The sequence below is a fragment of the Hydractinia symbiolongicarpus genome, chromosome 9 (assembly GCF_029227915.1).
Source record: "Hydractinia symbiolongicarpus strain clone_291-10 chromosome 9, HSymV2.1, whole genome shotgun sequence".
In the NCBI taxonomy this organism is placed as follows: Eukaryota; Metazoa; Cnidaria; class Hydrozoa; order Anthoathecata; family Hydractiniidae; genus Hydractinia; species Hydractinia symbiolongicarpus.
Genome location: NC_079883.1, coordinates 27,455,019 through 27,465,431, shown reverse-complemented (window position 1 = coordinate 27,465,431; position 10,413 = coordinate 27,455,019). Strand labels below are relative to the sequence as shown.

Sequence of the window (10,413 nt, the reverse complement as noted above, 5' to 3'; positions counted from 1 at the left end):
ATTTATTCATGGAGGTAGAAATTTTTTTCTAAGCACGTACAAAGAACTTGAAGCGTTTTACTTAGTCGTGTCAGCATGTCAAAAAAACCTCCACAATTTGCCCACCCCCTCCAAAATAACGTGAAAATAACTATCTCTGCAAAAAAAAAAAAAAATCCTGAAGATTTTCAATGGCTACCCTTGTATAATACAAGGGTAGGCATTGAAAAATGAGGAAAATGAGGATGAGGAAAAATTTAAAAAACAAAGACATCTTGTTTATATTTTTATGATCTTTTGTAACAACATGCAGTCGATATAAACTCTTCTGCCGAAATATGACTACTTATGCATAAGAACACACACGCGTCACTGTACGACTAACTGTCGCCTACCAACCTCGCTGCGCTTGAAGAATGATTCACCTTCTCTACTGAATTTCATTGCACAGAGAAGCTAAACAACTTTAGAATGAGTGGCAATGTAGTTACAAGAGCTCAAAATACGTACATTTCATGAAAGCGTTGTTGACTAAGAATCGTAAAAGCTAGGTAGTTTAAATGTACGCAAAGAGAGCTTTTTATTTTCCCATATAAACCTGGTCACAAGCATATAGTTAATACATGCTGCCAATTTATCAAAAATTACTTTATAAAAGTTTAAAAAATACCTTCTAAAACCCGGAGCAAACCGTGTTATCAAAAATACTCCATGTGATAACGCGTGATATTGGAATATTTTACGATGCGCATACCGTTCCAAAATTTATTTTTCACGTGTATGGTTTGCCCCGGATTAATATCTCTAAACTATTTATCCTTTTGCTTGGTTTTAACTTTACATGAAGAACTACATGTTTTTACGTAGTGCTTGAAAAACAAATTGCTAAAAAAGATTTCTCTCAACACATTCTCCGAGATTAGTTTCACCAACCTCTTTCTGTGTTTACTATGCTAAAAAAACACTGTTATACATAAAAATTTGAAGAACGAAACTGTGTGTAATTAAAAAAATTCTCGAAACGAAATTTCTCCTATAAATTATTCTACAAGTGCGACTCTTTAATAAAAATAAAAATTACAAAATTCATTTCTTGTACCTCACTCATTCAATCGAATATTTCGATAATGCGTTCAATTTTCCTGCGACAGATGTGGCAGTCTCGAAGTGCATGCGCGCACTTCATACACGCTCCATGACCGCAAAGAAAAGCTGCGTTTTTTCGTCGTTCGTAGCAAATGTTGCACAAATGACTTTCGTTTCCATCGGATGAAGCATCTGGTGAATCTTCCTCAGGTATCTCACCTAAACGTATGCTTTAACATTTCACTATTGTACGAATTTGTAAACATTTGTAAACATTGTAACAACATGTGACTTGAAACAAATCGTGACTGGTTTATTCTTCTACAATTCACTTAGCTTTTAAAGTAATCATCCCCCCCCCCAAAAAAAAAAAAAAAAAAAAAACAACAAAAAAATAACAAAAAAAAAAAAACAACCCTATTTTTATTTCATTAAAGTACGTAGTTTTTTTTATAAAAAATCTATTTCCCTCTTACAGTAGAATGCTTAAATTTGGAAATTCAAGAAATACAGGAATAATACAGGAAAGTTTTTATGCTAATTCTATCAGATTTGTCTAAGAAGAGCACCCTCATTAAAAAAAAATTATTTTCATAAAAGTTGTTGATCTTTGCTTTTACGTACAAATAAATTACAATACCCATAGTTATACCTGACATGGAATAACAACCTGGCAATACTTATAGAAATAATCATCATCTTTTTTACAGATGTTTTCAAAAATAAAAGATATGCAATAACAAAGAATAAAGTGTATATATATGTCAACAACATTGGTTAAAGCTCCAACTAGCTAGCTAGTAGTAACCAACCTTGGCTAGCTAAACACTCGTACAAAAATATAAACCAGCAACTTTAATAACACCAATGGGTATAAAATAAACGCCAATTTATATTTCTTTTACCAAAAGTTCATAATTAGGCTATTTAACAAGTTAATTTAAGAAATAATAAAGGTAAACAAACTATATGTGCATCACTTCGCTGACAAATTAAAATTGTCTTTAAACTAACCTCGTTTTCATGTTAGTATGTCCATTTCAGCTGTATATTTTGCGGAATGGAAATGGATATTGAGTGGAGCATGCTTACAGCACGAAGGTCTAATCTGTGGAGCATGCTTACAACACGAAGGTATAAACTGTGGAGCATGTTTACAACACGAAGGTCTAATCTGTGGAGCATGCTTACAACACAAAGGTATAATCTTTGGAGCATGCTTACAACATGAAGGTATAAACTGTGGAGCATGCTTACAACACGAAATATAAACTGTGGAGCATGCTTACAACACGAAGGTCTAATCTGTGGAGCATGCTTACAACACAAAGGTATAAACTGTGGAGCATGCTTACAACACGAAGGTATAAACTGGGAGCATGCTTACAACACGAAGGTCTAATCTGTGGAGCATGCTTACAACATGAAGGTATAAGCTGTGGAGCATGCTTACAACACGAAAGTATAAACTGTGGAGCATGCTTACAACACGAAGGTCTAATCTGTGGAGCATGCTTACAACACGAAGGTATAAGCAGTGGAGCATGCTTACAACACAAAGGTATAAACTGGGAGCATGCTTACAACACGAAGATCTGTGGAGCTAATCACAGTTGACTTACGAAAACTAGAATTGCCATGGGACGGAGAAAAAGATTGACTTATTAAGACTGCGGTTTTTCGAGAAATTGATTAAAAGGGATACAAAGGAGGCATGTTTTTACGAGAAGTTATTGAAGACAATAAAAATATCTGTAGTGTGACATCTCTGAAGAATAAGACGTTGCGTCGAATTTCTGTGTTAAATTTTTATAAAAAAAGCAATCATTGATCAGAAAGTTGTTTCATAAACTGGTATAGTTTTCTTATTTTCAACTTGTCGTCAGTATCTTATCTTCTGTTAAAAGATAAATGTTTGTCCCAAAGATTATTCTTCAACCTGAGATACCTTTGTAACGGCTATATCCAAAAAAATGGGCCAGAGCTTATTACTCTGGCTGCTAAACAAAGCAGTTCTCAGGCAAAACAACAACAGTAACAAAAACAATAACAACACTTACCAATCGGAACTTTGGTTTTAATTGGCAGATCACATTTCAAACACATCTTGAATCTTTTCCCACACACTACAAGACAGAATCAAAAGTCAATCAATATATAATCCAGGTCCCCAAAACATTCGTTATTCCGACATTAGACCATTTAACGAGTAACAAAAAACGCCAAAGAAAATTTCTGAGCATAAAGTAACAACTTTTGGCAAAAGAACCTCACTACTGAGAAAAGTAGGTTTTTAACTTTTTCCCCAAAAAATAAGGACATAGAATGCTATGGCTGACGCAGGGGCAACGAATGCTTGACATTTATAACTTCAGATTTTGATTGGCTTTTTTAGAGCAAACTCGGCTTCCGGCAAACAAGCTGTAAATCAGTCATTTTACCAGTAAGAGAAATCAAAACATTTTTCGGTGACAAGTTTCATTGGAGAAGTAATAGACCTACCATAGCAAGCAATTTGGTGACCGCAAGGTTCGAATGTGACGTTTACACGCACGTCACGACATATCATACAGTTCGGCAGACGTTCAATTGATAGTCGGCTAATGCTTTCTACTTGTTTCTACATAAAAGTGAAAACAAAAATTTGTATTGTAAAAAAGTTAATTAAAAAAATAACAATTATCCATGCTTTGTTAAGTGGATAACCTCTTGTGAGAGTGGGTGTTGTTACAGTGGGCGTTGTTCCACACAAATCCTTTACTAAAAATGTATTTATATGTATATTATTATTATTATTATTAATCGACATATATTTCAAGCATCCATAAATTACAATGGCTGAAATGTGTAAATACTAAATGTATGTGCAAACGTAAATATAAATTCAATCAGTAATTGATCTGGCTAGGTAGGTTAACTTGGGTACCCTTCATTAGATAGTTTCATCGCGTGTTTGCATGAAGTCAGTATTTTCATCAGGCAGGTGAAATACATTTGTATTAACATGCCAGATTCAAGCAAAATTAAGCTCTTAATTAAGCTCTTGAGTCAGGTTTTTAATGTATGAGAGATTACTTCAAAGCGAGCAATACAAAGGTCTGGGAAATGTCTCCTTTATCATGTGCAAAGTCTCTACTGTAAGTACCACGGGAATTATAGAATGCAACTAGTCATAATATGGAGTTTAACATACTTTGCATTCTGGACATTTCTTCATGCACTCTGCGTGGTCATAACACAACAGTGCATGTCCACATGGTTGAAAACGTCCTTCCACTGGATTTTCAACATTACACATAGGACACATTTCAACAGAAACTTCACTGACCAAAGCAGGGGCGTTTTTTGATGTTGGTGAACTAAATACAAAAAAAATATATCTAGATGTTGTACAAAAATAATAATATCCAGTGAAATGTTCAATTCCGAATCTTGCCTGATTGAAACTTTCTCTTAATATTCCAACTCCCCCCACACCCCCATACACATTAGGCATTTTTTAATTAGTAATTTATGGAATATATAAACAAAATTATTTCAAATATAATAAAAAAAATTAATAAAAATAATAAAATGCCAAAAACATACCTTACAGTAGCTGTGTTCTTTTGTGCAAACTCAACCAAGAGTCTTTTCAATCTAGCATTATCGCAAATATCAAGTAAAGATTGTCCCTTGTGATTGATGTAATTGATCGATGCTCCGTTCTCAAGCAGGAAGCAGGCTATCACAATACCACTTGCTTGGTGGTTAGAAAAATGTGATCTCACCTGAAGAAAAAGACATATTATTAAATTCACTTCCTTGTTATATTCTGGCGGAGTAAAATTGTGTCTACTCTTCACAATGCTTAACTGGGTATATATCATGTAGAAAAAAAAAGACTCATAAAGATTCACACAGCGAAACTTTTCATTATGAGTTCTTTCGTGACAACATAATTTTGTAAACCCAATCTTTTTAGGATTCGTTAGCCTTCTATGCACCAAATGTTTCACGGTTACAAATTGAAAACTTAATACCACCTTTAAATCACTTAAACCCAAATGATGAACAACCTAAGATAAAGTGATGACTCCTAAGCACTTTCGTGATACGACCAGGTATCCTAGGCACTCTCGTGATACGACCAGGTATCCTAGGCACTCTCGTGATACGACCAGGTATTCTGACCACTCTCGTGATACGACCAGGTATCGCAACCACTCTCGTGATACAACTAGGTATCCCGACCACTCTCGTTGTACAACCAGATTTTCCCATTTGTAGATACCTTATGCTGAAAAAACCAGGTTCATCTTTGTTGTACTCCTGTTTTTCGCAAAGAAAATTTAGTATTGTTTGAAATAAATATTTTAGATTGAGAAATTGTTGTTTTTTCTCATAACTAGTCTCGGGAACTGACAAACCTTGAACCTGATATGTGCAAATCACTGCAAACAGTTAGGTTACTCCTATGTGGATGTGTTTTTGTTTCTCAGAGGGCGTACTTATAATATCACAAGGGTTTTGGTAGGGTTTCAGGTTTCAAGTTTCAGGTTTTGAAAGTACTAGTCGTTAGCCCGTGGAAAAATCCAAGGCGTTCGCCCGTCGCAGCTAAGCTAGCATTTTGCGTGACAGGCAGACGGACGGACGGACGTATACGGGCATTATAATATAGATTTTTTAACCAAAGCCTTGGAAAGAAATGCTTTGGGTCGGTTCAGGAATTATTAGGCGAGCATTTCAATTTTTGAACATTCAAACGCTCTATTAATCTATTTTCTGTCAACACAATACGAAATGACGCTACAATTTATCGTTGATTATTGTTCAAAGATTATTAATATTTATGTTACCAGACAACGTATACGATATCTTCCTAACAGAAACACACATGCAATTACAGGTATGTTAATGGTCTTCAATGATAAATCAGCAAAATAACAAAAAAAAAACATGTCTTACTGTTTGTACATCAGGATAGAGTTCAAAACCTTGCAACTGCTGAGGTAAGTTACACAGCATGGCATGCTTGTACACACACTGATGAGCTGCAGTGTCTCCTTCCTTAGTTTCAGCATCAACCTTTGCACCATGGTTTAACAAAATCTTCACAATACTGAGAAAACCTTCAATACAAGCAATATGTAGAGAGGTTTGACCAGCCTTGGTTTTCTGTTCCAGGTCTAGTCCACCATTGGCATAAAATGTTAATAAAAAATCAGTAACGTCTTCCATTCCATTGACAATAGCTATATGTAATACTGTGAAACCATCTTCTTTAGGAATGTTGACAGCCTCTGGGTATTGTTCAAGCATAGTTTGAACAATCCTAAATGAAAAAGAAATATTATTAAATCACTGTTGAGAAGATGTTAACTGAAATACCACTAGCTGAGTTTTTATTAAACCGTACCGGTTTTGGTGTTGTACTGTAAAATACAGAGCCTGAGCCCAAAAATACAGGCTGAGGTTACAAACCGGTCAGTTTCAGTTTTATTACCTGACTGTATCTCATATAAAAAATAAATTTTTTTATGTAAGCAAAAATTTGAAGCCATTAGTTGCTTCTTAAAGTCACCAAAACACACATTGATGTGATGTTTTTTATTTGTTTACTTTTTAACAATGGCTACTAAACGGGTTAGTATGGCTCCATACAAAGCCATGTTTAAATAAGCTGTAAGCCAATCAAATCATCGGATATTTTATAGTAACTGATTTTTTTGCACCAGCTAGGTAATAAAATACTTTCTTAAATGTTCTTTACAATTATCTACAGGTATCCCTTTTTCAATATGGGAATAGGGCTAAGCAGTAAAGCAACAGGTAGTGTTGCTTGAAAATGGTAAAAGCTGATTACTTACTGGAGCTGTCCCTTTAAAGCAGCATAATGCAAGGCATTAAATCCCTTCTGGTTGAAAACGGTGATATCGCAGAGTGGAGAGGATATTAAGATTTCAGCAATAGTTGAATTCCCCTTATCACAAGCATCGTGGAGTGCAGTGTTACCATTATGATCCTTAGAAAGAATAACTGGAATTTAAGTGAGTTTATGTTAATAAGAAAAAAAATTTTTAGATCAAAGCATGGCTAAGAAAAATCGTTGTATGAAAATGCTTTTAGTATTATTTGTAGTTTTAACATATTTTTTGAAAGTGTTGTAAAAGCAATTGAAGAAATGAATAAGTTGAAGTTGAGCAAAAAAGAAAGTACTTGGCCACAAATTTGTCCACAATTTTTTTTTTCAGAAATAATTTGTGGCACCCAAGATTTTAGAGGACTTTAAAAGAGATTGCACTGTATTTAGAGGATTTTTTTCACAAAAATGAAACATTTTGAAGGAAAATGGAAGATTTTTTAGAGGTTCAAGTCTATCAATTTCTGATATCCAGAACAAATATGTTTAGGAAAGTATTAATTTCAGGATAAATAATTAAGAAACAATTCAAATAAAGAATTTAACGAGGGATGTATTGCTCACATGAAGGATATAACTAACAGTTTATACCACTATAATAAATGTAAATTCTTTAGAAGAGGTTTTTTGAAAAGAAGGAATTTTAAGGATTTTGAGAAGGCGAGGCTGTTCTGCCCAATCTTGGAACGCGCCCCGTCTTTAGACTGGCCAGGCCAATCTTTTGACAGTGACAAATGGGTGGCCAGACTTAAGACTGGACTGCCCAATCCATTGACGTACATGCCAAATCTTAGAACAATTGTGGAAAACAAACAGAACAATAAAATTTTTAGACTCTACCTCTAAAAAGGAACTCTAAATTTAAACTTTTCTTGGAAAATCAAAGGCCAAAAATATATATATACTATGTTTTATACATGTGCACAACTTGAAACTATTTAACCATATTTAGTTTGCTAGCTAGCTAGCTGGCTAAACATCTCAGCCAATGAAATTAACAGCCAGTTAACTAATAATGTGGTTGAATAAGATTTTTCCGATTCTTCATAAATATAAACATTTTATTTCTAAAATTTAGTCACAACAAGCTGTATAAAAATGCTATATGTGTAACATCTGCTCTACCATTACCTAGCTAGCTACGATTTTTATTCTACTGTGCCCAAAAACAGGCCGGGTCAATTCAACAGTACCCAAATATGATGTTTTAATGTGCTAAGAATGTTTGTTGGGTCTTGCAAACAACAGAGCTCGTGAGGCACATCCCTTCTTTAAAATTTAAAAGGTGTCTAAAGATGGGCCTAACAGGGTCTTTTGCCCAATCTTGTGACGCCCTGACCAGTCTTAAGACTGGGCAAATTTATGTCCAAAGATTGGGCAGCGTCCTAAGATTGGGCAGAACAAGGCCACCCTGAACGATATCAGTATAAATTATGATTACATTTCTTAAAAGGTTAAATGATTTTATTCTTTTTTAAGTTGTACTGATACAATCTCAAATCAATTTTGTTAAAACTTGTTTAAAATTTTTACTCACACTGCACAGTGGTAGAAAAAGTGATATAGATCTCCCTCTTGGTATCTTATACCATATTATTTTCGTTACAAATTAAAACCATGTTCAAACTTTAGCATAAACATTTTAATAGTTTTTACCTAAGGTCACGCTGTTCCCCAGCAATGCCCTAAAAGCAGGGTGGGTTCTTTATATGACTAGATATGTTCAACCTAACTTTTTGAATTGTATGAGAATGAGTAGTGTTTTCCAAATATAGATAAATTAATTTTTTTCATCGACTTAGAATCAATTATCTGTTTATTTTCATAGTACATTAATAAATAAATTCTTATTTATTAATACTAAGTTACTTTATTTATTTCCCATGGAATAATTTATTTTAAAAGAATTTGACCAGAGACCCTGACAATCATGGTGTTTTAGATTTTAATGGTTTTTTTAGGACATAAAGGTAACCATATCAAGCAATGTTTAAAATTCTTCAAACTTTTTCAAGTGATTTTGATTCACAACATGGTACTTTTTTACGCCAATAAGCTAATATTTACATGGACTGGAATTTACTTTTCGCCCATTGAGGGTGCATTATTATTATTTTTATTATTATTATTATTATTTATTAATGAAATTGTTTGCCCAGGATAGCCTCTTCAGTTCCTATTGGTACTGCCATCAACGAGGGTCCTGCGAAAATGTCCTAATCCACTTAAAGCTCCCATTTGAGATACGAAAGTCATGCTAGCACAAGTTATCAATCCTATTCTCATGTTGAACGCTAAGCAGAAAGGACAGATTCACCTTTTCGTAGTCTCTGGCATGACTCAGCTGAGGTTTGAATCTAAGACCTCCCGCAATGGAAGCGAACGCTCCACAACAAGACTACCAGGCGGCAAGAGCGCATATTCCAAATGTTGTTAATTTTTCACAAAGAGTTTTCAGTCCAAATTTTCCAACAAATCAAGCAGGCTAAGAAAGCGCTTTAAATCTGCTCTTTGACATAATTTAAAAGTAATACATCCTTGAGTGAAAAACTGTCCGTTTCTTTAAATTTTTATATCCTATACCTGGAGCTTTGAATTTTTTTAAACCAAATTTTTCCTCAGAAAACCCAGTAACTGCGAATGGAAAAATGATGTTTTTGATTGCCATGCATTATTACCTTGACACTGGGATCACACTTTTCACTGACCAACATTTGTACAAATCCTGCGCTTTGTTTAAGGACAGCTGCATGAAGAGCCGTAAAACCAGTTTTGTTTTTGTTATTTCTTGGACACCCACGTCTAATCAGCAATCGACCAGTTGCTACCATGTCGCTAAAGTTAAAATTACTCAAAATTATTTATATGAAACATTCCACTGTCATGATGCACCAACAAACTTCGCTCTCCTCCCCAACTTTTCTTTTAAACTAAATTGACAGGCAGCCTTCAATAGATAGGTATCTGGTCTAAGATGTTATTAAAAATTAACAAGATATATTTTACCTTGCAACTGCAAAATGTAAAGCAGTATCTCCATCATCACTCTATAGAAAGCAATAAATAAATAAACATTTAAAAAATCAAGGCACAATATATTTATAGCATCAAAGAACTTGTTAATATTTTATTATATAGGAGCATTTTGTAAGACTTACGTTATACAAAAAAAACGTATACAATAAAATTAGAGCAGCAATATTGATAATAGCAATTTTATAATTTTGTGGCAGGATTTTTTATGGTTAATAATTACTTGTTTTCTGCAACCTAAGTTACAAAAAAGAATTAGGATTGGTTTTTCAGGAAAAATAATTATTTTTAACCAAAATGAGGTTCGCTCAATATTTACTAATATCTGTACATGCTTTCAAAAATTTATCTGTGTCCATCTACCAAGAAAGATTCATTCTAATCAAGTCTAAAATCATGACAGGCAACCATAA

General features: G+C 33.9%; 1 protein-coding gene across 1 annotated transcript in view; it reads right to left on the bottom strand.

Annotated features, from left to right (window-relative positions):
* Window positions 1-254: 254 nt before the first annotated feature.
* The window catches only part of LOC130656793 (E3 ubiquitin-protein ligase MIB2-like), a 36,367-nt gene continuing 26,208 nt past the window's right edge, over window positions 255-10,413 (bottom strand). The window contains exons 14-22 of the mRNA XM_057459714.1: window positions 9,974-10,014; window positions 9,646-9,802; window positions 6,915-7,069; window positions 6,013-6,379; window positions 4,654-4,835; window positions 4,259-4,424; window positions 3,568-3,685; window positions 3,126-3,191; window positions 255-1,284 (exon numbers count right to left, since the gene is read on the bottom strand). Of these exons, the coding sequence (XP_057315697.1) occupies window positions 1,088-1,284; window positions 3,126-3,191; window positions 3,568-3,685; window positions 4,259-4,424; window positions 4,654-4,835; window positions 6,013-6,379; window positions 6,915-7,069; window positions 9,646-9,802; window positions 9,974-10,014 (1,449 nt within the window). The 3' untranslated portion in view covers window positions 255-1,087. The remainder of the gene's footprint in view (window positions 1,285-3,125; window positions 3,192-3,567; window positions 3,686-4,258; window positions 4,425-4,653; window positions 4,836-6,012; window positions 6,380-6,914; window positions 7,070-9,645; window positions 9,803-9,973; window positions 10,015-10,413) is intronic.